At 54.6% G+C, this 27,481-nt stretch overlaps 9 protein-coding genes across 9 annotated transcripts; 5 read left to right on the forward strand and 4 right to left on the reverse strand.

Moving 5' to 3' along the window:
• The first annotated feature begins 3,405 nt into the window (after positions 1-3,405).
• CDEST_15115 (Putative pectate lyase, pectin lyase/virulence factor) lies at positions 3,406-4,955 on the forward strand. Its single transcript, XM_062931271.1, has 3 exons — positions 3,406-3,887; positions 3,963-4,207; positions 4,269-4,955. The coding sequence occupies exons 1-3, from the start codon at positions 3,581-3,583 to the stop codon at positions 4,692-4,694; spliced, it is 978 nt and encodes a 325-aa protein (XP_062787322.1). The 5' UTR covers positions 3,406-3,580; the 3' UTR covers positions 4,695-4,955.
• CDEST_15116 (Putative major facilitator superfamily, MFS transporter superfamily) lies at positions 4,697-7,229 on the reverse strand. The gene is made up of 5 exons (XM_062931272.1): positions 6,792-7,229; positions 6,710-6,724; positions 6,227-6,628; positions 5,979-6,165; positions 4,697-5,888 (listed from the first exon to the last, which is right to left on the reverse strand). The coding sequence occupies exons 1-5, from the start codon at positions 7,086-7,088 to the stop codon at positions 5,389-5,391; spliced, it is 1,401 nt and encodes a 466-aa protein (XP_062787323.1). The 5' UTR covers positions 7,089-7,229; the 3' UTR covers positions 4,697-5,388.
• A 2,438-nt stretch (positions 7,230-9,667) lies between these two features.
• On the forward strand, positions 9,668-11,419 carry CDEST_15117 (Putative major facilitator superfamily, MFS transporter superfamily; the record flags this gene model as incomplete). Its single annotated transcript, XM_062931273.1, has 2 exons — positions 9,668-11,148; positions 11,206-11,419. 2 exons carry the CDS (start codon positions 9,668-9,670, stop codon positions 11,417-11,419), a joined length of 1,695 nt encoding a protein of 564 aa, XP_062787324.1.
• A 719-nt stretch (positions 11,420-12,138) lies between these two features.
• CDEST_15118 (Putative lipid droplet-associated hydrolase, alpha/Beta hydrolase) lies at positions 12,139-13,152 on the forward strand (the record flags this gene model as incomplete). Its single annotated transcript, XM_062931274.1, has 1 exon — positions 12,139-13,152. The coding sequence occupies one exon, from the start codon at positions 12,139-12,141 to the stop codon at positions 13,150-13,152; it is 1,014 nt and encodes a 337-aa protein (XP_062787325.1).
• A 384-nt stretch (positions 13,153-13,536) lies between these two features.
• Positions 13,537-14,815, reverse strand: CDEST_15119 (uncharacterized protein; the record flags this gene model as incomplete). Its single annotated transcript, XM_062931275.1, has 2 exons — positions 13,645-14,815; positions 13,537-13,584 (listed from the first exon to the last, which is right to left on the reverse strand). Exons 1-2 carry the CDS (start codon positions 14,497-14,499, stop codon positions 13,537-13,539), a joined length of 903 nt encoding a protein of 300 aa, XP_062787326.1. The 5' UTR covers positions 14,500-14,815.
• A 1,171-nt stretch (positions 14,816-15,986) lies between these two features.
• CDEST_15120 (Putative major facilitator superfamily, MFS transporter superfamily) lies at positions 15,987-18,212 on the forward strand (the record flags this gene model as incomplete). Its single annotated transcript, XM_062931276.1, has 5 exons — positions 15,987-16,532; positions 16,616-16,856; positions 16,920-16,988; positions 17,050-17,496; positions 17,611-18,212. The coding sequence occupies 5 exons, from the start codon at positions 15,987-15,989 to the stop codon at positions 18,210-18,212; spliced, it is 1,905 nt and encodes a 634-aa protein (XP_062787327.1).
• Positions 18,213-20,563: 2,351 nt separating this feature from the next.
• Positions 20,564-21,724, reverse strand: CDEST_15121 (uncharacterized protein; the record flags this gene model as incomplete). The annotated part of the gene is made up of 1 exon (XM_062931277.1): positions 20,564-21,724. One exon carries the CDS (start codon positions 21,722-21,724, stop codon positions 20,564-20,566), a length of 1,161 nt encoding a protein of 386 aa, XP_062787328.1.
• A 2,079-nt stretch (positions 21,725-23,803) lies between these two features.
• On the reverse strand, positions 23,804-25,372 carry CDEST_15122 (uncharacterized protein; the record flags this gene model as incomplete). The annotated part of the gene is made up of 3 exons (XM_062931278.1): positions 25,132-25,372; positions 24,589-25,070; positions 23,804-23,808 (listed from the first exon to the last, which is right to left on the reverse strand). The coding sequence occupies exons 1-3, from the start codon at positions 25,227-25,229 to the stop codon at positions 23,804-23,806; spliced, it is 585 nt and encodes a 194-aa protein (XP_062787329.1). The 5' UTR covers positions 25,230-25,372.
• A 1,179-nt stretch (positions 25,373-26,551) lies between these two features.
• Positions 26,552-26,770, forward strand: CDEST_15123 (uncharacterized protein; the record flags this gene model as incomplete). The annotated part of the gene is made up of 1 exon (XM_062931279.1): positions 26,552-26,770. One exon carries the CDS (start codon positions 26,552-26,554, stop codon positions 26,768-26,770), a length of 219 nt encoding a protein of 72 aa, XP_062787330.1.
• Positions 26,771-27,481: the final 711 nt, after the last annotated feature.

Below are 27,481 nucleotides of genomic sequence, written 5' to 3' on the forward strand. Positions count from 1 at the left end.
ATGCCATGGATAGGAAGTTGTATTGCTGGACTGTCCATAGTGGTCGGGTGCAGGTCTGTCCTTGGCCTTCTGTTTCACGAGGACAATGCCTCAGTCAAACAGTTAGTCATCTGAAAGATTGACAGAGCATGTTGTGGAAGAGTAGGGGAAGAACCCAGCGGTTGGGTTGCAGACTTCACCACCGACGGACATTCTGCTGGGGAGATATCGGCTTGGAGGGCAGAGAAACTAGACGGAAATCGAAAGGCTCTGACCAAAATCGCCAGCGACGGGGAATCGAATCGAACCATGACGGTCTCGACCGTCTGCATATCAAAGTGTCCAACGGAGAAATCTGCTTTGCGAAATAGATGACGCCGAGGAACCTCCCCCCTTCCCTTTCAAAGGGTCGACAACTGACTCGAGAGAAAACAAACTACGCGGGCGAGCCAAGCTTTCCAAGACGTTGCGCATAACTGGTCATCTGATGTCTCTCGGCGATGCAGGACGAGAAGTCTGGGGGAAAGACGCGGCGTGGTTATTGGTGGTATTGGGGTTCGCGATGATCCCTTCACGAATCAAACCGGATCGACGTGGCATCGGCCGGTACCTGAATGAGTTCGGATGGAGTAGGCCAACGAGCCGGCAATACCACCGTGTGCTAAGTAAGGGGAGAGGGAGTGGGAACAAGAAAAAAAAAAAAACACAGACTGTGCCTTGTATGCAATAACTGGCGGCTATTAAGCCACCTTCTCGTTTGAGGTTGTCTCGGTGGCTTTTCCGTCTGGCCCGTTTCTCGACTCCCTGAGAGGGGTGGCCATTTGTCCCATTCGTGCAAAATCCCCCCGCCGTGACGATCACGGCTCGCTCGGGCGATGTGAGGCGTCATGGGTGAGATGGGAATCGGCCTCATCCAGGATCGCGGGGGGAGACAACAGCCACATGACAGAACCATTGGGAGTTTGGGACAGTTGACTGGTCACGACTCTCGGGAAGGGTTCGAAGGATTGGAGGGCCGCTTCGTTCCCTTTCGCGGGCCGCTTCGTTCGGTATTGCGGACTGCAGACATCGTGCAGTAGCACCTCCGCAGTACCGGCTGGAATTTGGAGCTGCTTGCAGGAGAGAAAAGATGGGGAGGGGGGGATAAGACGGGGTGCATCGTCGGTTCACTCGGTTCGCTGGCTGACTGCAGCCAAGGCTATGTCATGACGACGCCCTCTCTACGCCCTGCTGCACGTCTGTAGGCGAAGCTGGTCGTTTCGCATGTCCGCGTGCTCTTGTTCGGGGTTTGGAAATGCCCTCATTCGTGCAGTGTCTCGTGAGCCCTGTTCGGCCCCTTTTCTTTTCCCAGGGCCGTGTGGCTTTCTGTTTGTCTGTCTGTCTGCCTGCCTGCCTGCCTGCCTGTCTGTCGTTTTCTTGTCCCTCCGTCGGTTCGGATACTGCATCGTCTCCCTCGTTGTGGAATCCGCTCGTCCAGCTTGTCGAATACGAGATGTTTGATGCTCAGGGCCGCAATCTCCTGCGTTGTAGCGTGCCAAGGTCGAACTGATTTAAACATCTTGGCGCAGTCGTTTCGGTTGGTGGACTGGTGGTATGAGAGAGAGGGCGAGAGTCTATACTGCGAAACTGCCAACGGAACCCGCGGGGGGGGGGGGGGGGGGGGGGGGGGGGGGGGGGAGGTCAGATGGGCGAAGTCGGTACTCGTTTTTCTGCCCTTTTGCCCTCGTGCCTGGAGAGTGAGAGTGAGAGAAAGACGCAAAGCGGTGGAGTGAGGGTAGACAGACCGGCGCCGTGATTGGAAAGGTGAGTTTGACAGTGCAGGATGCCAATATTCAGAGTCTTGGCAGTCAATCCCCCTTTTGCGTAGTGCAACGTGCCAAGGTTGCGGGTAGATGCACAGGTCAGCGGCCGCCCCTCTCACTTTGCGCTCGATGGCGGCGATCGTGTCTTGTGGTGATAGAGTTTTGTGTTGGACTTAGTGCTCGGCGTGTTCCAACTTTCAAGGCACCAGCAGCAGGGAAGGGACTGGTAGTAGAGGTGTTGTTTTTTGCGTTTCGGGAGCGTTCTAGTTGAGAACTCTCCGTATCGGAGACTACATACACAACTAGGTTGTAAGACTTGGTTGTTGTAGCATGACTTGTAGATCGGCGCAAGAGCCTAGAAAAGGCCTTGACTGAGATAGAGACAGATACACACACACACACACACACACTCAGAGAGAGAGAGAGAGAGAGAAAGAGAGAGATACACGCACAAAGAAGTGACAGCTGTCTCCGTCTCAGTGTCATCAACAGCCAGGGATCATCCCCACACGCCCACCAAGACCAAGACCAAGACCAAGACCAAGACCAAGGAGCAGCAGCAGCAGCACCCCCTCCGTCTGATCAGCGGCGCATCTACTTTAAAAAAAAAGAAGAGTCTACCCGGCGCCGTTCCCTCTTTGAGTTATTCCTCCAACGACCGATCCTCGTTCATTTGCATCGCGTCTTGGCGCTCATCTATCTCTGGGGTTGTGCCGCGCGCAAAAAACTCGCGCGCAGTCATGACTTGAAACACATCACAATCAGTAATCCCGCTACAGGGTCACACCTTCAACGTTTTTGGCTGACAACGTGGCTGCCCGGATATGGGGGCAGACAGACTGCTTCATTCTTTCTGCCCGGGCGTGCGGTGTGGGTAGGGAGGTGGACGGGTTAAGCGAGTCTCCATGAAGAATCGACAACAGCCGCGCGAGCCTATTCCCAACCCCTACCCCTGCATCATGTCACCAGTCCTCCAGTCCTCAAACTAACACCGCCATACTCCGGTGCTCCGCCGCAGTCTACTCTGTACAGAGTCGTCTCTACAGAGAAGCACCGTAGACGGCCTGTCAGCTCCGCAACAACAAAGCTGCTCTGGAAACCCCCCCCACCCCCCCCCCCCCCCCCCCCCCCCCCCCCCCCCCCCCCCCCCCCCCCTTTTCTCATTCCCCACGCCCTTTTGGGAAGCAAAGCCATGCCCAGTGACCTGGTTCAGGCACCCTTGTTGAACCTAGTTGGGGTCGTTCAAGACAATGATCCTCCCTGAATCGTGGCCCCGTCACCTTAATGTGCCGGTCCTGCTTAGAGACCAATCATTCTCGTCGTGGGGCACCCCCATCCACGGAATTTTAGCCATGAGCGGCTGGCACCCTGGAATGTTTTGAGGTTATCCCGGCTCGCGCATATGGCGAAATCATCAAGGGCAGTATCCGTATGGGGTCAGTGTTTGGTAGTATACGGCGGCAGTGCACAGTCTACTCACGACCGGCCGGTGTGGGGTGGCTTCGAGTATCACGAAAACGACACCAATGACACCATCTCTACTCTAACCCAGAAGCCAAGACTCGAAGCTTGCCTCTTCTATATAAGACATGGCCATCGACACATCAGGCCAAACAGTTCCTTCTCACTCCTCATCGCGCCCTCTTCAACCCGTCTTTTGTTCGCTCTTCTGTTCGTCCCATTCCTCATATCTCGGTTGTGCTAGTCACCCGCTTCCAACTCTTGCCCCCCTCCCTCTCCTTCCATCCGAACTATCCCATTCCGACATACATCACATCAGCCTTTGCCCGAACGTCAAGATGAAGTTCTCCGCCGTTTCCTTCATGGCCGCCCTGGCTGCGGCGTCGCCCACCAACACCATCAACGCCCGCAACGAGCTCGCCCTTCGCCAGGCTGCCGAGGCTTGCAACATCGGTTACTGCACCCAGAACGGCGGCACCACCGGTGGTGCCGGCGGTACCAGCGTCACCGTAAAGACCGTCGAGGAGCTCGTCGCCGCTGCTAAGCAGGAGGGCCCCCTTACCATTGTCATCTCTGGTGCCATCTCCGGCAGCGCCAAGGTCCGCGTCTCTTCCGACAAGACCATCATTGGAGAGAAGGGCAGCTGTAAGTAGAATCCCATGCCCACCACAAGCTATTGCCCAGCTACAAGGAATTTTCCACTGACTATTCCTTCCACAGCCCTGACTAACGTCGGTCTCTATGTCCGCCGGGTCAAGAACGTCATCATCCGCAACCTCAAGATTGGCGGTGTCAAGGCCTCCAACGGCGACGCCATCGGCATCGACGAGTCCACCAACGTCTGGGTTGACCACTGCGACCTGTCCGGTGACCTGAGCGGCGGCAAGGACGACCTTGATGGTCTCCTTGACGTCTCCCACGGTGCTGACTGGATCACCGTCTCCAACGTCTACTTCCACGACCACGTGAGTGTCTTTCAACGATTGCTTTATTAATGACAGATGACTAACGCAGTTTTTCCTTTAGTGGAAGGGTTCTCTGGTTGGCCACTCCGACAGCAACGCCGGAGAGGACACGGGCAAGCTCCACGTCACCTACGCCAACAACCACTGGTTCAACATCAACTCTCGCGCTCCCCTCGTCCGCTTCGGAACTGTTCATGTCGTCAACTCCTACTACAACAAACTACTTCTGACTGGCGTGAATACTCGAATGGGCGCCCAGGTTCTGGTCCAGAGTTCCGCATTTGCCAACAGCCCTGCTGAGGCCATCTTCTTCGCCGACTCCAAGCAGACCGGATACGCTGTTGCTGACGACGTCGACCTCGGCGGCTCCAAGAACCTTGCTCCTCAGGGAACTCTTACCGCGGACAAGCTCCCCTACAAGATTGCTGCCATCGGCTCCAGCAAGGTCGCCAGCACCATCCCCGGCACCGCTGGCCAGAAGCTGTAAACGGCACGAACGAGGCTGAGAGAAAGAGGGAAAGGGTTGGTCTGAAAGTGAAGGAACGAAACTCGACATTTCTTTGTACATACTTGACTCAGTATTTACGAGTGGCGGCGACGGGCTTGTTGATATACACCCCCTTAATGTGTACATATTACGGGGGTCGAGTGTTTTGCCAGAGCTGGAATCATGGAAGCATTGTATATAAATCTGCCGTCTACCTCGTAGACTGAACAAGATTTCTTCCTATCTGATTTTGTTTTCACTTCCGATGATTGTGAAGATAAAAGACCGTGATAAGTGATGTTGTAGGTGGCTGCGACGACAGGGCAATTGTGTAGGAATATGACTGACAGCTGGCTGCCAGCTGTTTCATCTCGGCCGCCACATCGGCCGCCAGGCCGGACTCCGGCCGGCAAAGACAAGTATTGCAACCCCTCCAGACCTGTACTGCACCTTGCAGATATCTTCTTTCTTACTCTCCTTCATGCAACATTAGTCACATCAATGGAGGGGTTCTATACCAATCAGCTGAAAAATCTCGACCGTCTCGAGCCACCTGTGACACCAATATATTGGGATCGTGCGATGAAGCACAAGCGGACTGCGTACCAACTAATTTCGCATCTCTTATGATAGTACAGCGAGGAGCCTATGACAGTGCGATGTTTTTTCAAGAGCCTACATGCTAATGTCTTATCTAGTCCTTCTTTTGGATCCGTGGGAAGCAGAGCCAGACAATGACAACCACGGCAATGAGCGACAGAACGATGGGCTGGAGCACGCTGACACCTCTGCTGGTCGCAATGGCACCGATGATGAACGGGAAGACGGTTCCTCCCGTACCGCCAATGGCCATGGCGAAGCCGATTGCGCTGACGTGAATGTGCTTCGGCAGAAGCTTAGCCGTCATCATGACGGCCCCGGGGAACAACGGGCCCAAGAAGAAGCCGAGGAAGGCAACGGCGATGGCTGAGACGACAAACTGCGGGACGAGCCAGAAGAGGAGCTGGAGGGCAATGCAGATGACGAGGTAGATGCTGATGCAGAGCCTCTCGCCGAACCTCTCGGTCACGAAGCCCAGACAAGCGCGGCCGAGGGCTTGTCCGGCCCAGAAGCCCGTGGCGGAAACACCAGAGGCGTAGGCGGACGCTTTGCGGACTCGAAGCATGAAAGTGACGATCCAGCCACCGAGACCGACTAAGAGGAGAGAGAAGGCGATGTCAGGCACATGAGAAAAGATAGATGAGAAAGATGAGAAAATCCTCGGGAAAGGGTGTCCAAACATACCTTCAACACCCATGTAGGCGAAGAAGAACAGAGAGCAAAGCCAGGTGACCTTGGACTTGAGCGCAGCTCGGGTGCCGGCGCCCCCCTGACCGTCGTTCTCGTGGGCGTGCTCGGCGCGGTACACGGCGCCCGTCTTTGGCCAGAAAGTGATGACCAGACCGACGAGTTCGAGAACAGCTGCGCCGACCTAAGGGCTGATTAGCAAACCGGTGCCGGGTTCCAAAAGATGTTGCGACTCCTCGGCTCACCATGACATAGTAGTAGTTGTACCAGGGGAGCTGGGCGGTGACCACCATGGACGTGGCAATCAGCGGGGAAATGAGGGCGCCGACGGAGTAGGAGGAGTGCAGGAAGCCCTGGATCGTGTTGGCCTTGTCCATGGCGCCGATCCAGGCGCAGAAGCAGGCGTCCGTCAGGCCGTTGCCGAAGCCGCTGATGGCGTTGGCCACGACGAGCACCGGGTAGGGGGGGTGCAGGGCGAGGACGACGTAGGTGATGATGTGGCACAGGGGCGCCATGATGGCGACGCCCCGCTGGCCGAACTTTTGGTGGATCCTGGCGTTGGTGAAGGCGGCGACCGAGTAGCCGGCGAAGGGCGTCAGGAAGATGAGCGAGACGATGGTGTAGCTGAGGTCATAGTAGGTTTCGAGCTGGATGAAGCGGTTAGGCATGACGACGAACGAGGCTCAGCGGGTAAGGCTCAGCGGATGAGGCACAGCGGATGAACTTACGTATGGAATCAGGGCCTATGTGTGAAGCGTTAGCAGATGTTCGTTGTCAAGAAGCAGCGAGCGGTGGCCATGAGCTACTTACACCGACGGCCGCATCGTTCATGCCGGCAATGATGAAGGAGAAAAAGGCGAAGCCCAGCCTGCCGACGTTGCCCTTGGGCGAGTTCCATCGCTCGAGGGTCCCGTGGGCGTGCGGCGGCGGGCTGTCGTCCGGGACGTCTGACGCCTGATGCTCCTCGAGGCCGTCCCGCTTCGGCGAGATGTCGCCGAGTGGGCGGCCGTGGCTGGAACTCAGACGGCCGAGCTCGTACGCCTCGGGCCCGAACGACGCATGCTGATGATGCGCCACGGAACGCGTCTCGGTGGCGGTCTGCGACATGCTGGCTGCGGTTGAGGGGCTGACGAGTAGGTAGATCCCTTCGGTTGCCGTCCGTTGACGATGGTTTGATGGCGAATATTTTATACAATAAAAGGCATCGGCACTGATGATGAAGAAGGCGACGAAGGACTTCAAGTATGGCGGTCTGGTGATTCGCGCCGGTGGGCTGGGCGGAGCGGGGGACAACCAGTACGCGCTAATAACACTCACTCATAACGGGAATACAGGTATTTGCGCCGGCCACACCCCTGGTTGACAGTATCTCTAGTTGAGGTTAGTGCCCTCCCCTCACTCAGAGTTCTGAGAGACTAACCCGGAGTACTGGCGGAGTACTGGCGGAGTACTGGCGGAGTACTTTGTGTTAAGTGTTGGTTGTCCATGACTAATGCGCATGTTCCCGGACGAGAGGGCGGTTTTCATGATACATGATTCGCTGCTGGGCTGCTTCGCCTCAACTTGCATGTTTGACTCGCCGAAGACGGGAGAGATCTTCCACAAAGAGCGGATGCGAACCGACTCCCCCGAGCCCTCTCCAGAAAGTGGATGTGGATGGGGGTACGCGAAGGAACGCCCAGGATGGGAAGGTGATTTCATCGGGGCACGTTTTGAGGAAGCGAACATGTATTCCGAAGCCCCGTAGGGTTGCCAACGTGAGTGAGAGAATGCATACAAGCAGCATGGCGCGCAAAGAGCTAACTATCGGGAGTTATTGTATTGACAAACACCACCACCGTAAGTCACTTGACAGGGAAATCCAATCAGCCTATGGCTAGTCCAGCAACTTGGATCGGAAATGAGACTCTAGATTGTAGACACGATGCCATCTGCTGTGATTCTCTCGAGGAGCAGTGATCTTATCTTCGCCTAAAGCAACTCCGCGAGGAGAGTGATCTCGCTATATTAGCCAAAAGAATCACCTTGGGAACATGTATGAGCATCCGGGCACAGATTCGCCAATGCTGAGCTGAAACCTCGGACATATTTGGCACTCTAGCTCTTTTCTCCTCCAGAGTGCTCGTTAAAGAATTGAACCAGTCGTGAGACATGCTATAAAGCAGGCTTGTTCCTGAAGTCTTCCTGAATTCTTCTCGATTCATCCGGCCCTTGACGGGTCCCGTGGAACCGGGAGAATCTGGCCGACGATGTTCGAGAAGCGGAACCATCAGCGCATCGGCGATCCATCCACATAACCCGAATGCGCCCACGAAACGTCTGCTTTCAGGTTGTCACCGTACGGAGATGATAGGTGCGCTGCACAATAAACAGATCGCAATAGCCATCGCGAAACCGTGTCTCGGATCATGGAAGCGCCTGGAAGCATGCGTGAAGACAACCATTTATTGGATTTGTCTTCCCTAAAGAAACACTGAAACAGGCACCGGAGAGAAGTTCGGAACAGGGAACCAACCATGTGGTGCGCCAAGTATGCGAGTCTTCCCGACACCAGCGGCAGTAGAAGTGCGAGAGGTGCCCGGCAGGTCTCGGATATCGCACCAGTTGGACTCTTTGATTTCAGCTGTAGAGCTTGACGGATGATACAGAGCCCATTACAAGCTTCTTTCAATGGGTGTATCATCTGGCTGTAACCTCTAATCATCTTTCAGATAGTCATCAGTTGATTTTGTTTTCTATTCAGAACAAGCTTTCTCATCTCGGCCCACGGACATGAGGAGGACCCCCTCCATCCGCTTGCTTCTAAGCACCAAGAAGGGGCCAGTTGCAGCCAGAGGCCGTCTCGTCACTTACCTGCCCATAGCATGAAGAAGCAGGTAACACAGGCTGAGACTGTGTATCAATTGTATTACCCCAACATGGTCGTACAAATCCTGGGCTCTATTTCGTTCCATAACCATGCCAGACAGCGGCCATGCGCCTACCCGTCTTCCCGCTGGCTCTGGAATAACAGTGTGACCATGGGGGAGGGACGGTACGAGGGCCCCAGATCAATGTCTTGAAACCGTGGCGTTCTTTTGGGAGGTCAGCCAAGCATTTGTAATTGCCATGCCATTCAGGGGAGAGAGGGTTAAACAAAATGACGCCCTCAGTCGTGGCCCACAGTGATCTCTCTGCCTGCAGATAGAGTTGGTCTGCCTCTGCATTCCCTCGCCGGACAAGACCAGTAAGCCAAGCTTGTCGATGTTCATACAAAGGAAATGTATCATGCTGTAGCACAGTTCGCGAGGCCAAGATGTCTTTGCACGAAAATGGCTGACTCCCACAATTTGCCCCGTCGGCGCTTCCTACAGACCATGTCCGGTTGCTCAGCTTTGGGAACGCCAAACGCAGCTGACCGCCATCTCCCAGATCTGAGAAGATAGAGACCGGTGTCATGGTGCGACTCCATGGCCTCGAGGGGAGTTATGTCACTGGACTCGGAAGATTCTACTTCAGTCGATATCAGGCCCTCCGTTCCATCACCGCTTCTTTTTGTTCTTTTCCACTTCTCTCGATCTTGTCCGTGGCCAACTTTCGCAAATTACAGCTTAATCAAGCTCACCTATGAGAGTGAAAAGACTTCTGAATCTGTGGCCCTTTTTAGTCTACACCATCTATATTCTGAGACTCTGCCAACAACCAGCATGTTCGGTCCCCTCGAGTCCAACGGCGCTGGACACGCCCCGTCGGTTGACGTCAAGTCTTTCGTCCGCGAAGCTGATACTGGTGATGCCACTGCGGACAAGCCCTTTGCAGAAAAGCACAAAGACGGAACCGACAACACGGCCAGCGACATCAACACCACCGATTCTTTCGACGTAGGGCGGCCCCAGAGCGACGGGAAGATCCGGGCCTCTCTCGTCCGCAAGTTCGACCGCCGGCTCGTCCCCGCCATGTTCCTGGCCCACCTGCTCTTCTTCCTCGACAAGAGCAACATCGCCCTCGCCCGCATCAACGGTCTCGAACGAGACCTCGGGCTGTCAGGTAACCAGTTCAACACGGCCCTGGCCATGTTCTTCCTCCTCAACGTCTTGTTCAACATCCCCGGGAACCTGGCCCTTCGCCGCGTCGGTGGTGCCATCTGGCTCCCGTCCCTGATCACGGCGTGGGGTCTCGTCACGACCTTTAGCGGCTTCATCACGAGCTTCGCGGGGCTCTGCGTCACACGCGCCCTCCTGGGCCTGACTGAGAGCTCGTTCCTGGGCGGCGTCTTGATCTACCTCGGCTTCTTCTATACCGCCGACGAGCTCATTCTACGCGTCGGGCTGTTCTACTCGAGCACCGCCCTCGCCGGTTTCTTGGGTGGCCTGATGGCCGCCGGCTTCGGACAGATCAAGGTCTCCGGCTACATGGGCTGGCCTTGGATCTTCTTCATCGAGGGAATCTTGACGGTCGTCCTTGGACTCGGCCTGCTTTTCGTCCTACCGCACACGCCCGCGGTTGCGAGGTTTTTGACGCCGTCCGAGAGGGAACTCGCTATTCGGCGCATGCAGGCTCAAGACCAATGGCACTACCTAGACACTCCTCGACCCGTCGACGTCGATCCAGAGGCAGTAGGAGGCGTACGTGCTGGTGAAGAAGCCTTCGTTAACAAGGACTCGCTCACCTGGGTCACGGTAAAGAGGGCCATATTCAACGGCATCACGATGGCCATGGCGATCGGCGCGTTCTTCTCCATCCAAGCCATCTACAGCTTCGCCATGTTCCTGCCCACCATCATCGCCACGATGGGGTACAAGTCTCTCAAGGCGTCGTTGATGACAGCACCGCCGAACTTGGCGGCGCTGGTCTTCACCATCAGCATAAGTCTCTGGAGCCGGCGGTCCGGGAAGACGGCGTTGCCGCTGAACGTCTGCAGCATCACGGGCATTCTGGGATACACACTGCTCATCATCGGTGCGAAGGCAGGACCGCGCCCCTTGTTCCTGGATGCCGACGTCCAATATGCCGGGACGTTTCTGGTCGCCATGTCGGTTAACGCAACACCACCGTTGGCCCTTACCTGGATGAGCATCAACGCGTCGCCGCACTATGTCCGGGCAATCGCTTTGGGGTTCCTCCTGTCGATCGGCAACGCGGCTTCGTTCCTTGCTTCTTTTACGTATATCAAGACCGAGGCACCGGGGTAAGGAATCTTCACCGATAGTTATGCCGCACCCAGCTGACACAATGATGCTCTCAGATACTTGAAGGGACACTCCATCAATCTCGGGTGCCTCGCGGGACTTCTGCTCGTCGGCATCTTGCTGCCCTTGTACATGAAGCGGGAGAATCGGCAGCGAGAGCAAGGCAAACGAGACTACAGACTAGAGGAAAGCCAAAGGAATGGCCTTTCGGCGGCAGAGCACGAGTTCCGGCTAGGGTGGATGCACCCCGGTTTCCGGTTCAAGGTCTAGGTTGAAAGCCTTGGGGTCTCTGTCTGTCGCCAGCAGTAGAGTGTACGGCAATAAGTTTGAAACAGTTGATAATTGATATAGGATCCTGGTGTAATATAATAACCGCCATCTATCTGTCTATCTTCATTCTCCTAATAGCTGAGCTTGTCTTGCTGCAATTACACGGTTACTGTCTCGGTTGAGGCGGCGAAGGCGAAGGAACACCTCTGCCGCTTGAAATACAGAAACCCAGAGTATCTCATCTGGCTTCGTTCTACTATAAGACATCAAACCCTTTGTTCACCACCTTCAAGGTCGCATCGAGAATTCCCAACCTTCGGTCTGACATGTGTACAACCACTTGGTGAGTGAGCCAAGCATGTGTCCCAGGACGAGGTACGTACCGTGTCTCTAAACGCCGAATATGTACTTTTATCTCCGGGAGCCCAAGTGACGCTAAATTGGATCAACAAGCGCATTCATTATTCCCAGGGTGGATCCTCAGTCATTCAACATTCATTCAACCAACCTCTCACTCTCACTCTCACCTCACTCTCAATCTCACTCTCACCCCTATTATCCTCAAGCCCCCCTCCCCCCCTTCGACTCAAAACTTCAGACGACATCGAGACCCCTCCGGGCACTGCAGAGCCGATCAAACCCGTGCAGGGCCGTGCTGGTGTTGCAAAGAAAGGAAGGCCCTTCCGCACCTATCACCAAAGCGCTGCAGATACGCAAACATGCCCGGACACGGCCTCCTGTTCTTCATCCCCGGCAACCCAGGGCTCGTCGACTACTACACCGACTTCTTCGACGCGCTCAAGGCCCGCATCGGCTGGGCCGACGGCCACATCCACGTCCACGGCCGCGATCTCTTTGGCTTCCGCGACGACAGCCACGAGCCCTTCACCAAGGACAACCCGCCGTACGACGTCGAGCGCCAGATCGAGCTCGTCTTCGACCACCTGGCGTCTCTGAGGCGGACCGACTCGTCGCGGAACGCCCCCGGCAAGAAGGGCGAGCCGTATGACTTCGTCGTGCTGGCGGGCCACTCGGTGGGCAGCTACATCGCCCTCGAGATCTTTCACCGCCACATCAAGGACCCGTCGCGCGCGCCTCATCTCCGGCTGCAGGCCGGCATGCTCCTCTTCCCGACCGTCACGCACATGGCCCAGTCGCCGAGCGGGAAGCGACTCGAGCTCATCCGCACCACGCCGTTTCTCGACAACACGGCGCACGTCATCGCCCAGCGGTTTCTAGACCTGTGTCCGACGGGGGTGCTCCGCTGGTTCGTCGGCGCCGTACTCGGGTTCGGTGCCAAGGCCGCCGACGTCACGACCAGGTTCCTCAAGAGCAGAGACGGCGTGTGGCAGGCCATCCACATGGGTAAAGATGAGATGAAGGTCATCATCGAGGAAAAATGGGACAAGGAGCTCTGGGAGGTCGAAGAGGAAGATGTGGCGGTCGGCGGCAGTAGCAGCGGCAGGAGGGCAGCAGCGGCCGCCGCGCCGAGGTTCTTTTTCTTTTTCGGAAAAAAGGACCACTGGGTTGGCGACCATTTCAGGGATCACTTCATCAGAGCCCGAGAGAAGCACATCGAGAACGGATGGGCACGTGTCGAGATCGACGAGATCGGGCTTCCCCACGCCTTCTGCACAACCGAGAAGAACAGTGAAGTCGTTGCCGTCAAGGTGGCAGACTGGCTCAAGGAGATTTGGGACGGCATGGTGGCACAGTCAGCGGCATCATCATGACACCTCGGGGGGAGGGGGGGGGCTATCGAGTCATCGAGTCTTTCTTGAGCGGTACAACAGGCAGTTCGGCAGTTTCGTGTAAACAACGTATTAGACAATAGATAAATAATATGATATTTCTCTTCTTCAACCAGATCTGAAACGCTTGTGGTCTTGTACACAGGAAAAGAGAATAATAGAGAAGAAAAAAGATGAAACAGCATCGATCCGGGCTGGAATTCCCCTCGAGATCCGCTGCAAAAAGGGCATCCCCTCACACGCCTGCGGCAGTCCGTGTAAGTTTGCCTCAACGCAATGACGCTACACCAACTTGAGGGCATTTGAGATCTTTGAAGAGAATCTCCCCATTTCACACCGTGGCCTGAACCAGTTCTGTTGAAGAGCCTAGTTCGGCATTGGCCTCCCGATTTGCATGCTCTGAACGCTGTCCCTCTGTGGCATAGTTAGCAACAAGTCAGGGCTTTTCCATGGGATTCTCGCTTTCAAACTCACCTCTGTCGACGTCTTGTTTCTTCTCTTTCTCATCAGGCCGTAGATAAACGCCCCCATTGCCAGTAATGACACGCCAGCTATGAAAAACGTGAGCAAGGTTTCCTTCAACAGGGTTCGGACGTGAGTGAGCTTACCAACACCACCGAAAACACCCAACAACACGACGGCAGTAGGCGTGCCGGCCGCGCCTTTGGGTGCGCTTGATGCCGATGCTGATGCTGAGGACATGGAAGTAACCGACACCGGAGGCGGTACTGGTATCGGACCCGATCCCATGAGGGGCGTCGTTATACCGCTTACTGGAGGAGGAGGCGGCGGCGGCATCACTGGAGGCGGGGGTGGCGGCGGAGGAGCCGTAGTCTTGGGAGGTGGTGGAGGCGGAGATGGCTGTGATATCTTTGGCGGCGACGACGACACCGGAGGCGTAGCAGAAGGGGGAGGAGGAGGAGGAGCAGGAGCAGGAACAGGGGCGTTGCCCGGCGGTGCTCTCGGGGTCGCCGTGACCGTGATTGTCGTCGGGATCATGATCATGACCGTCTGCGTCACGGGTGGGGGCGTCACCGTCACGAAGATGGTGACGGTCGGCACATTGGCGTTGTTGTTCGGCGGCACACTCCCGGTGGACGCAATCGGTGCTGGCACGGGTGTTGCTTGAGGCTGTCCGCTGAGGAGACCCAGGACGGAGAGGAGTTGGTTGGGGTCCAGAGGAAGCGCATTTCCGTTGAGTCCAGCAACTTGCCTCGCGCCGGCGGCGACGGCTTCAGCGTTGGCCGACTCGGCATCCTTTACTTGTCGATTTACTCCCTCTGGCCTCTCTCCCTCGCGGTCAACGACGGTGCCCTTTTCCATATCCATGGCCCTCCAAACAGCCTGCGCTGCTGAGAGTTTCTGATGATGGTCCGGTATAGGTTCCCTGTTCTCCTTCACAAATCTTGTTGGACGTCGAACCTGATCTCGGTTTCTCAACAACCTCGGGTCTGACAGATATCGTCTAGTCGGCAAGCAAGCCGAGAGATCGTGAAGTGCTGGATTCCAAGCGTATCACAGAAGATGATCTTGCTGAACTGGCTCGGCGGCGGGTAACCGGTGGAAGAGTCCTGGGGTAGTGTTGCGTGCGTGTAATAGGAGAGGGCAGGGGGGGTGTGTTTGCGGACGAGGTGGAACCCATGCACTTCTTATCCATGCTGTTTCGCTCGGCCTTCTTTTTGAGCTTCTGTTTGTGAGGCCCTTCATTTTGACTTCTGGCTCATGTCAAACTCACGCGGCGCCGAGGCGGGTGGCCACTCGGACCCTTTTTGTTCGAGCTGGTCTACGGAGTTGAGAAGAGTACGGATAGAGAAACATCCCCCAACGCGGCAAGTGGGTGTCGTGTTTCCGGGCAAAAGTTCGAAAGGTCGATCGGTCAAGCACAGGGGTCACTCGATGGGTGTCATGACTTGACGGCCGAAGACGGGAGGAAACGAGGGAGAGTCGGTTACGGTGTGCAGTTTGCAGGTATTAGGTTGGAGTATGTTCCGAGAGAACGTGCACGCCCCGCTCGCCTCTTCTTGCTTCGCTCTCCAGTCCACATTAGTTTCCTCTGCCCTTCTCTCAACGTTCACACTCCCGCGGAAATTTACGGTGAAGGAGGGTGAGAAAGAGGGGAGTGGAGGGCGGGGGGGGCTTTGAAGGGGACGATGCGTCGAGGCGTCTTGGATAACCACACAGCGGCCCCGACGACACATCAAAAGCCGCCTGGTTGTTTCATGGGGCGAGGCGGGGTTGGTTGAGAAGATGGGATGCCCTATGAGTTTTGTGTTTTGCGAAACCATCTTTCTGTAACCCTCCCCCTCCTGAGCCTCTTCCGCCTCCTTACGCTTGTCTCCCGTGCCGACGTGCATATTTGAGGAAGAGAATCAACAAGGAGGGGGGAGCGTGCGAGAGGCCGTGCATACGCAGGCATCGCAGGCATCGCAGGCAATCCCGGGCCACTTCCCAACACCTGGGGCTCTTGTTTCTCGCTTCTCTTGTCTCCGAGTGGGCAGTGACATTTCCAGCTGGCAGCTTTAATGCGATTTGGCTCCTCAGCTCTTGTTCGCGATCCAGTTGACGTCAGGTCCGATGATGGCCATCATACAGGTGGCAGGCTGCGTCACTTTGGTGGCCGCGCGAGATGAATCTAGACTTCCAGACTTGGCGGTGGCCATGGTCCGCAAGCCCTTATATGCAGCAGGAAACCGAGCGCAAAATCGGGCTGGGGGGCTCTAATATTGGGTTGGTTATCATAGCTTCTTTTGTCTCTTTGGATCATCGACGACCGAGAGAAAAAGAAGAAGAAGAACACAGTCTCGAGAAAGTAAGATATGGATCCTAACCGGCTGCCACCGCAGCAACAATCACAGAGACCGCCCAGACCAGATCTCAAGAGAGGGGTTCTCGGGAGTCTGACGGCCGCATCAGCTGCAGCCTACAACTTTCTCGCCCACGACTTTGAATATGTGCCGGACCGCTATCTAGACGAAAAGGCCCATCCCACCCGCTTATCTCGGGCCGGCTCCAGCATCCGGCTGGGACACGCGCGCGGCCGCAACGACTACCCCCTCAGGCCACCGCCTGTCCGCAAGAGGACGTGGCAGACACAAGAGAACGGCGCGCTCGCCAGCAAGTTCTCGGAGGAGTCCCTGCCCAACCCGTACGATGAGGCCCGCGGAGGCCGCGACAGAAACCCGTTCGACGACGCCAACGCGGTTGAGGATCAGCATGAGCAGGACAGGGAAGAGGACGACGAACCCTTCTCCATCTTCTCCAGGAAGCAGAAGTGGTCCATCATCGTCATCATCGGGCTGGCCGGTCTCTTTTCCGGCCTGTCTTCCAACATTTACAATCCGTCACTGGATGCTATTTCGAGGGTATGTCAAACCCCCCCCCCCCACACACACACATTTGCACTCCTCAACGTGTTGCCACATGTGCTGACCAAACCCGTCTCAAGGAGCTGGGAGTCACCGCATCGCAGGTCTCTCTCACCATAACATCCTACTTGATCATGCAGGCTGTGACGCCGCTGTTCTGGGGTCCCATGTCAGACACACTGGGCCGGCGGCCGACGTACATTGCGTCGTTTGCAGTCTACATTGTCGGGAACGTAGCCTTGAGCTTCTCTCCCAACTACGCCGTGCTGCTCATTTTCCGGGGAGTTCAAGCTGCAGGGAGCGCCTCAACAGTCAGCATCGGTCGGTTTCCATCTCGCCCGCCCCTTTCAAACCATCGACACGTCAACTGACCAACATCTACAGGCAACGGTGTCATGCAGGACATAGCCCCAAACTCGGAGAGGGGGGCTTTCATTGCTTTTTATCAAGCTAGTAAGGCGCTACAGCGTTCGTCGTGTATATAGGATAGACGGATGGTTGACCCCCTACGCAGTTCGCAACTTCAGCACGGCAATCGGCCCAGTCCTAGGCGGTGCCCTGGCCAACTCTCTTGGCTTCCGATCAGTCTTCATCTTCCTGTTGATAGCCTCGTCTCTCATTCTCATCGCCATTCTCGTCTATCTGCCAGAGACCATGCGAACGATCGCCGGAAACGGCTCGCTGCGCTTGACGGGCATCTACAAGCCTCTCTATCGATACGTTTCGAAGGAACCCAAGTACATGCAGGACCCGGAAGGTCCGCTCAACCGGCAGAAAATCACCTTCTTCACCTTCTTGAGGCCGTTTAGGCTGTTCAAGGAAAAGGATCTCGTCATCAATCTCGTCTGGGGTGGAGTCATTTACGCCATCTGGAACATGATCACGACTAGCACAACACCGTTGTTTAAAGCAAGCTTTGGCCTCAGCGAGCTCCTCCTCGGCGTGGCATTTATACCCAATGGTATGTACTTTTGTCTGAATCCGAGCTTTCGGGTCAGGGTCGTATAAATACCATCAACTCGATGAAACCCAGTTTCGATCTGACTGGATGACGACTGACATACCGTGTGACTAGGACTCGGGACGATTGTCGGCTCAGTCATTGCCGGGAAGATCTTGACCCGAGACTACAAGACCGTCGAGACCAAGTTCAAGGAAACACACAACATACCCTACGACGAGGAGTTGTCGTCAAAGGAAATCCCACCCGACTTCCCGCTGGAGCAGGCCCGCCTGCAACGTCTGCCATGGTTCGTCGCCCTATTCGTCGCCTCGACCGCCGGCTACGGCTTCTCGCTGGCGTATCCCACCATGACGGCTCGGCCCGGGTGGATCGCATTGCCTCTGACCATGCAATTCCTCATCGCAGCTGCGGCCAACGGCATCTTCGCCCTCAACCAAACCATTATATCGGATCTGTGTCCCGGCCAGGGCGCGAGCGCGACAGCAGTCAACAACTTGGTTCGCTGCGGCCTGGCGGCTCTCGGTGTGGCCTTTGCAGAGCAGATGCTCAACGCCGTCGGTCCTGGTACGGCCTTCCTGGCCCTGGGGATGGCCGTCATAGCCGTCTCGCCGATCCAGGTGGTCAACCAGTTCTGGGGGCCCAAGTGGCGTGCACAGAGGGAGTGCAGGAGGTCCAAGGTGAGCGTGACGGACCAAGATCGGCAGAAAGCTTAGTTATTTGATTTCGAACCGGACAAATCAACAGCAGGCATCATTATTTGTTGGCATTCTCGAGCAAGGCGTTTAAGGGTCGCACACATGAAGCATATTCGGTTTAAGGGAATTTATTCGCTTGGCGGTGGCATAGACATCATAGCCGGAGTTTGGGATCGTCATCTTTTGGCCCGTGACGACAAATACACGAGCTCTTCATTTTTTCACCACAGCCACGCTGCACTTGGCCTCTTTCAGTCAACAACTTTTGCTGTCAGAATTGCAGCAGCGTGGGGTTTGACAGCGGCTTCTCACCTAGTGTCCCATGTTCAAGGACTGAGAACCTCGCAGATCTGGATCAGACTTTCGCCTCACACCTTGCCAGTGCCATCACCGGCCACTGCATGCCTACATCGTACAGTTGTGATTCAACAGAGGCATTTTCTTGGGGCAAACCTACCTTCAGCTCATCAGTTGTCATGGGCCGATCGATCCCCCTCTTCCTCAAAGTGAGCCGAGGCACTTACAAGTATAGAGTTTCTTTGAGACTATCTTTCCTGTTGCAGCTCGTCTGGTGTTTGCGCTGTGCTGAAACCTTGGGAGTGGGCAGCGAGCATCCCAGTTCAGTGTATGTGTGGCGATTACGCCTTTGCAAATCGACTTCGGTGATCCGGACGCCCTGCCTGGAAGTCGCAGAGCTTGCCGAAGAGAGAAAAAGATTGCGCCACTCTTCGGCTGAGCGTAGTATTTGCACGTGGTATCTCGGCTCTGCGTTGGGTGACGTTGTGACGGGTAATATCAGTTTTTTCAGGGCATGGTTATGAGCTGTGTTCCAGTGGCCGGGTGAGGAGACGGTCTCTCTGGCTGTCATTTCCATCTCGGTCTGGTTGATGCATCCACAAATTCGGGTTCTAAAGCCAGTGCAAAACGTGTGCAACAATTGTGGCTTATCTAGTCATCAAACCTATCACGAAAACCGTTGTTCACAGATTGATGGCTAGCGAGTAACTGAAAGATTTGTCCCCACAATGCCCTGAAGCTCCAAATCTTCAAATGAGGCGGAATTCCTTCCAAAGGGTTTCTCCAAAAACTCAGAGTACTGACCTCGCGGTGGGCGCTTGGTGGTCAGGCCACTCGTCATAGCAAGGGATCCTTGTGGCGTTTTGACTTCAAAGGCCAGCTCTGGATCGTCGAGATAACCAAGAAAGAACAGATGAAGAAAGATTGGCAAATGAGGAGATCCTTGGGAGAGAGTATTGCCAAGGACGACCGACACATCAGTGGGATGCCGTCTTTCCTTACTAGTATGTGTATGTGGACCGAAAGGCTCTCAATAAGGGTGAACGGCATCAGGGTCTAATCTGGAGGTTTCAAGACGACATTCTGACACTTGAAAACCAGACGGGCTGGAATTTATAATAATCAATAACTAGTTTTGGTCTCGGAGCCATGTAGGAAGTAACTGAGCTGTCTGCCATCCTCCCGGGCAGAAGCCTAAGGCGTCCCGTTCACACCTTCGGAAACCTGACCATAGGCCCAGTCCCGTGCTCAAGGGCTACATCGATAATTCATTCAATTGTGAATTGCCCATTTAGTTATTACCCCCGTGAAACCTATTGCCCTCTTAAGCCCAAACTTTTCTATATCCAATCACTCTGGTAAAGATGATTAGGTGAATGCGGGTTCGAGCTCATGGGTGGATGCGAGCTTGACAATCTAAAACGAACAGAAGGCCAATCATTGGGAAACACGACCATGTCGTTTTCCTAATCTGGAATTACCTGGCTCTCCCGGTGTCATTTTTTTCATTGCTTATTGGTGTTTGTTCGCAATTCTTTTCAATCATTTCTTCAGAACTTACAGACTTCATTTTTCATATTTGGAAAACTCATCAGTTGATGACTCACCTCGTAGATGTATCGGGATGGGGGGTATTAGTAGACACTACGGATACTCGCGAAGTCATTTTCTTGTGTTCACCCTTTCGCTGATCGATTAGTTGACAGGATTTTAACTGGAGAGGGAAAGTCTTGCAGTGATCATAGGATATCTCGACATATCCTTGCAGTTCTGTCCCTATGCTCTTAGAGTTCTTGGAATGATTCTCACAGTCTTCTTCAAGGTAACAATCTAGTTGCATCCTATGTCTAAGGCTGTGATAGGATTTGCAGGTGCTAGCTAGGGTTATTATGATAAATACATGAAAAGAGATGTTGTGTGTTTGGGAACAGTGGATGATGAATAGCTAAATATGGGAAACCACGTAAACTGAGAAACTATCTCAGGGTTCCCTGTCACGTCGTTTCAGACTTGTATTCTGTCATTTCAAGCCACTCTTTCGAGCGCTTGAGCCGTCCTTGAAGCTGCCATCCTCACGCTTCCCAATGGTCTGTTGATTCGTAACGCTTTTGGGGGACACCGACTGCAGACACCTCCCCTCGGGCATTGATCCCGCCGCGGCCGACAAGAGTCCGCTTTTCCACGTCGAAGCAGTTTTCCTTATGAATGTTGTCGCAGAGACTGTAAAGTCGCTTGACTGTCATGTCGCAATATGTCCTCTCTCGGAGTGAGACGACGTCATACCCATACGAAGACGTGCTGTTGCATACCAACGAAGCCTCATGCCCTTCTGCTCTGGTGACAACGAGATGGCTGACGTCCATATTGGTGCCTGATCTCTTCGCGAGTTTCGCCTTCTTGGCTTTACTTTGGTCGGAGGTATACGACGGCCTGATACTACTTCCATCGACGGGCTGCGGATCCGTGTAGGCCATCTTGTCCCACTTGACCGTGTCGAAGGCCTGGTTCGGATGGGTGTTTCTGCCTTCCATTCCGGTGACTTCGTCCCGTTCGTACTCCAGAGGGGGTTTGAAAACAGGAAGCTGGGCCATGGGCCAGAGGTTGTACCAGTACGAGAACCGAGGCGTGCTCTTGCAGATGTAGTCGTGGTTCTCCTGGTACATCTTGACCTTGTCCGGAGTCCCAAGCAGATCGTTGAGATGGAAGCTCATTGCCCGCGCGTTGAAGCCCGTGGTGTGGTCCAAGTCGAGCCAGACGCACTTTGGGTGCGGCAATGAAGGGCTGAGGCGGCGTCGGCTGAAAAACCAGGTCTGGCCACATAAGGCTCCCATGTCGCCGAAGAAGACGACAGACTGGTTGCCGTTGGAGAACTGCATGGCCGAGATACAGATCGCATCCTTACTACATTGGTTGACGACTGCGTACTTTGGCGTCTCCATGGGGTTCCAGTGCAAGTCGTGCTTGATCTTGTAGACGTGGTCGTCGAGTTTGTCGTTTTTGGAGATGGTGTCGCTTTCGCTGGTGATACGGGATCCTATGATGTTGCCGTTGTCGTCATAGAGCTCGATGACGGGCTGGACACCACTGGCGCCCCTCTCATCCCCGAGCATCAGCGTGACAAGAGTATGATCAACGTGTTTCTCGGGGATGCCTTTGTCGAAGGACCACTCAACGTTGTAGAGCTTGTTGCTGAAGCCGGCAAGAATGCCCAGAATCTGACGCCCCGCTACCATTTTGGCAAGCGTTTAGCAAAACTAGGTACCTTGCCAACTAGCTGTAGACTTTTTTGAGCTTCTCGATGCGGGTCGGGATGCTGCCTGAGCTGTTCTAGAAGAAATGGCTAAGACTGCTGGTGACAACGTCCGCAATGCGTGCGGGTGCTTCAAAAGTTCAAAAGCACCTCATCGCTCAAAAACGGCTTCTTATACTCCTTTTGGACTCTGTTAATTTCGTAAACAACGTGGCATTTGGTAGCATCATAGTATTCTTGGACAAGAGGCTATCAATAGAGAACTGGGCGCGGCATGCGAGGGGCTAGGAAGGGGGTCGTGGTTCTTCTGAGTCTCACAGACATTTACGGCGCAAATGAGCTAGATGGAATGACAAGGTAGCCAGTCTCCTCCTGCAAGGATGGGTTGATCATTCGACTCGCCAACAGTTTTGATACGTTTGCATTCATGGCCATTTGGCTATTGGCGCATTGCTTCGGACATCATATTTCGTGCTACTCCAAGGAATCATGGGCTGCCGTGTAGAGCCATACCAAGGCTAATAGGTTTCTGGAAAGAAACTGTACTACAATCTTTCATACAAAGACCTGGTTCAAACAGCCTTGCAATAAATCGGCTCGAGGCTTCCCTGGTCAACCCCTTACGCCAAATCCTCTTGCTGAAATCAACAAACCCGGCGTGGGCTGAAATAAGGCATGCCTCGACACACATAGCAACTAACTGTTCTCAGGGTCTTGGTTTCCAGTGGCTTAATACACGAAACCTCGTTTTTTTGCCTGTAAAACTGTAAATTGCAGATCTTGTCTGTGTTATTGCACGTTGTATCTGCGGCTCTGCCAATACTCCGCCTGCGACAATGGTTCACTGACGGAGAATGGATGGCCTGCGAGGAAGAGGCCTGACACACCAATTGCATTACGGAGTACTGGAGTACGAGACAAAAGAAAAGTGTCTCTGGTCTCGCTTTGTTTGTCCAGTGCTGCGACCATGCAAGGGGTTATTGTGACACGACAGCCATCGCATCCAGCAGGACATTCGGTCGACAGTCCAACTTCCCAAGCACCGTTCCCGACTGCCTATCCCTAATCAACTAGTTTCTGGTAACCATTGAAGGGAATCAAAGATGGAACATAGATGTAGGCTTGCTGTTGAAAGAGGAAACCCCCGGGAACAGAGAAACACACTTGTTTCTCCGCGCCAATCGGGGCATGCTCAATACTTCCTCATCGGTATCCCAGATGACACAAATAGTGCTGCGCCCCGCCAAACAGCAACATCGGTAAAGATCGATAATAATTCAATCTATGCAGGGCATGGCTTGCTGACTTTGTCTCTGAGACATCTACAACACCTTCCGTACACTCGACAGATGTACTGTTCGTCGCTCAGCGGCGTCTTAGCAGGTAACTCGCGTCATCACATCTTCGCCACGCTTCAAGATCAAAGCCCATATCTATTTAGTTACATGGATAGCATATTCGCAAAGCAAGAAGTGTACATGTACCCCAGTCAAGTGTTTCTCTCCCCATCGTATCGACAAGACTCATGGTTCTGGCCTTGGAACTCGAGCAGCCTTGTACGACGCCCATGACAGAACTGGATCAACAGGAAGTGACCACATTCAAGCGAAATCATACAAATAAGATGGTTCAATAGTTGCATTGGAAGATCAATACTATCTCTTCTTGTTGTCACCTTTGAACTCTGCCCGTTCCAGATGATGGATTACTACACAACAGAAGAGCGATTCACAGACCAGAAACAATGCCCAGCTATCATGAAACGACTCTAAAGTTCAAATTAACCACTTCGTCTTCGGGTTCGGTCTGAATTAGTTTCGCTGGTGCACGCGGCCGGCCGCAGACGCGTATGATGATGAAATACTCAAAGGGGCGCGCTACCACGGGAGCAAAGTTTATACAGCTGTGCCACCAGGGGTTGAAACCACTCTTCAACACCTCCATCCAGCAACTGAAAAGTTAACTTACCTTAATAAGTTTCTAGCCAACCAGGTTTCGAGTTTGGCAATCAGTTAACCTTTCAAAACCGGATAGGTGTACATGGGAACGCTGCTTGGGGGCATCAAGCTTTTGCGGAGAAACGGTGTTAGTCAGGGACCGGAAGTAACCGAGAAGCATCAACCCTGTGACGATAAAACAAGAAAGACGACAGAATCCAACTCGTCGATCAGTCATCATTCATAGTTGTAGTTACTATGTACATCGTATCTTTCCCCGTCATAGCTGGGCCAATAGCCCTCCTGGGTGTCCCCTTACCAACGGAATAACCTGTTGTTGCTAGCCGGTAAGCTCCAGACCCCAAGTAGAGGTATCGAATTACGGAATTACGATGCACCGGCGAGGCATGGGATTGAAGCTAGATTGGAATGAATAAAAAAAGAATGTGTCGATTCAGCTGTCCCGTGTGCATTTCGCTATCTCCGAACGGATGCTGACTTATTTCCCTGCACAAAAACCACTCGTCAACATAAGCTCATTCAACATTCCTCCCAGGAACGGCGAGAGGTAAGCCGTTTGTGCCACCAGCGGGCGGAGGGGCTTGGGGTTTCGGGACCGGTGCCTGTGGCTTAGGGGCGTTCTGGGGTGCCGCACCCGGAGGAGCACCTTGTGCCCCTCCAAGGAGGGCACCAGCCAAGAGAGCCGCCGCAGGTGCGGGTGCCGGGTTTTTCGGGTCAGCTCCCTTGGGCTGGGGTGCTTTGGGCTGGGTGGCTCTGGGCTGGGTGGCTTTGGGTTGGCTTGGCTTGGTCGTAGTCCCTGTTTGGGGTTTGGGTTTTGAAGCTGCGGGAATCCCGCCGGCTGGGACTGGGACGGGGGCAGGCTTTGCTGGTGCTTGTGGGTTCTTGTTACCTTTTGTGGCATCGGCGGCACCACCGCCGGCCGCTGCGGCTCCGGCTCCAGTAGCGGCTCCGGCCTTCTTGGGAGCGGCGGCGGCGGGTGCCTTCGGATTGTTGGCATTTTTGGCAGGCGTCGCAGGCCCGGCCGCCGCCGGAGGTCTCGGGGGTGCCGCGGGCGCAGGCGCTCTCGGCGTGCCCGACGGAGTACCTGAAGGCCTTGGCGCGGCAGAGCTCTTCGCCGGCGAGGGCGTTGCGGCCTTTGCCTTGGCCTTAGCCTTGTTCTTGTTCTTGTTTTGGTTCTTGTTTTGGTTCTTGTTCTTGTTTTTATTTTTGTTTTTGTTGTTTTTCTGAAGAAGATTGGCGAGAATTGTCTTGAGGAGTCTGGGCTGAATCGGTTGGTCGTCGCGCGCGGCCAGCGCGGCGTTTGGCTGCTCAGCGGCGGCTACAGCAACCGGAGCATTGATACGGGGTACGTCTGCCTGCGGACCAAGCTCGCTGTGGTATGTTGTTAGCATAATCTCGTGCTACGAGGTTCGACGTGTAATGAAAAGCATACCCTTGGTCTCTGGGCGCGACATCGTTTCCGGCCGGGGCACCGTTGATGCCGACCAGGAGGGCCGAGGCGAGCAAAAAGACTGGCGTGAAGTATCTCATAGTGATCGATGTCGTGTTTTTCTTAACAACAAAAGTGTGAAGAGAAGTGATGGAAACAATGTGACCAAGTTAAGCTTGGTGCGTGATAGGAGAAGTATACTCGTATCTTGGGTATGCCGTTGGGGGGTCGGCGTAAACTGAGGAGCCTGCCTGGCCTTTCCAATACTCCGGAGTGGACGGAAGGACTTCCTTTTAATACCGATGCTGTACAAAAAAAACAAGACAAGCGTCCATGGCTCAACGTCCAAGGCTCGTCGTCCACAGTCAGGGATGCCAAGTCCTCGTCCAAACCTTGGAGATGTCGTCCACGCTGCCAACCGCTGAGAACCTGCCGATGAGTCGGCAGCAACTTCAGATTAACATTCACCGGAAGGGCGACTCGCGAGCGTCTGAAACCAGCAATCGCATCTCTGAGATGCCAGAGTTCACGGCCTCAAGCTGCTCACGCCTGCGGAAGCCCAACAACAGCTTGCGGCCGGATCGACGCTCAACTCAGGGATATAGCCCTGCGACTCGATTGCCCTAAGTTCCCGTCGAATGAAGGCGTATCCCTGCATTGCTGCCTCTCTTTCCCCTCCCTCCCTCCCTCCCACACTGTCACCGTGCCCTCCTGGGAGTAGGCGAAGAAGCGTTGCAATGGGATGTTTTGTGAGTGGAATGCTTCCCCTCGTCTGATGGAGATCTCAAGAAACTTCGTCAGCAAAACGACGGAAAAATGGGCCCGTCCGATCTGGCGAGGTTTCAGCAACTCCGACATGGTGCGCCTCGAGGCGATCTCGTTGCTTCCTCGGCAAGCCGTACCCATGATCTTAAGTCTAAGTGAGTGCCACCGAAAGATTCGAAAACCGAAAAGGGGAAGAAAAGCATGGTCGTAAAGCAAGGAAATGGTTGCCACGTTCTGGCTAGCCACACCGGCGGTTCGACGGTTCGACTTTGCCCGAATGCAGGCTGGAAGCTTCGTGAAATCTGCACTCTGTACGATGTCTCGATTCTGACGATGGCTCTGAAGGTTTGCGTTAGTTCCATTTCAAAAGCGTTTTGAAGTTGGCAACGCTCCAGGCGCGTGGCCCGTGGCTGGCCCTCCACATCCTGTACATCGTACGGGTACGATGTAATCACCTGGGAAGCAAGCAATTTCCTGCCGAGAAAGTCAACTACTCGGCGCATGCTTGACAACAGCGTAATCATCTTCGGCGTACCGGCCGACTCCAGTCCAATAGCGAGATGGAGAGGCTTTCCACGTTGTCTCGAAGACCGAGAAAGTGAAAATTAAGGTCATCATAGTTGGGCATTCCTGCGGCTCTTCGCGAAAGTTTTTGGCCATGTTCACGCAATCGCGTCCTAGTATCACGAGCCACATAGGCAAAAGCGACGTCCAGTCCGGGGTTTTTATTTTATTTTATATCATCTTTGCCAAGGTCGACGTTCTCTTCGCTCTGGATGACACGATGCCCGTGACAGCTGGCGTGAGGAACGACGCAAAGCCCGCTTCAGACGGCGTTGTTGAGCAGCATCTCGTAGCGAACCGCGATGTGCTATGAACTTGTCAGATGACAAGATCGGGCGTTGTGCGCGTTCTCATGCGAGGGCCTGATGGCAGTTTGGACGGGTATGCAGCGACGGCCAAACGACATCCACTCGCACAGAAGGCCGTGGCATCAGGTCCTAGACGTGGTGTGCGTTTGGCTGCCCTGTTCACTGCGCGGATCCCCCCGGATTCGAGGCCCACGAGTGTGGGAATTGTTTACAAGGATCGACATCTAGCGAGAAACGTTTCATGCGCCTCTCTTTCCCGTGGACGTGCTGGAAACCCACGGACGAATATGAGTTGAGGTGCCTGGATATCCGACCTCGATTAGCTTCGTCCGATAGAAGAACGGACTGATTCATGCCTGGGCGGACGTATCAAGTAGCAGGATGCCCCAGGGGCGGACATGCAGGTACGGGCGCCCCAACCAATGGCTGGCTCGGTAAGCCCTGACCCACGCCGCGTTATCTTGTGGTGGGGTTGCCGTCGTGATGGGAGGTGTTGGAGGGTTGTCATCGTCGTCGTCGTTGACAGACAAAGTTCTGCAAGTTGTCGCAGAAGTCATGCAATTGTTCATGATCAGGAATCGCACGCCGTGGCAAAGAGGGTGCGTGTGCTTGCAATCGAATACACCAAGTCAAACAAAGCCACGGAAATTTTCACTTAGGCCTTACTTGACAGACGACTGACGACAAATAAACGCAAGGGAACCTGAGGGCATGGT

This window comes from Colletotrichum destructivum, chromosome 10 (genome assembly GCF_034447905.1).
Source record: "Colletotrichum destructivum chromosome 10, complete sequence".
NCBI classification, from domain to species: Eukaryota; Fungi; Ascomycota; class Sordariomycetes; order Glomerellales; family Glomerellaceae; genus Colletotrichum; species Colletotrichum destructivum.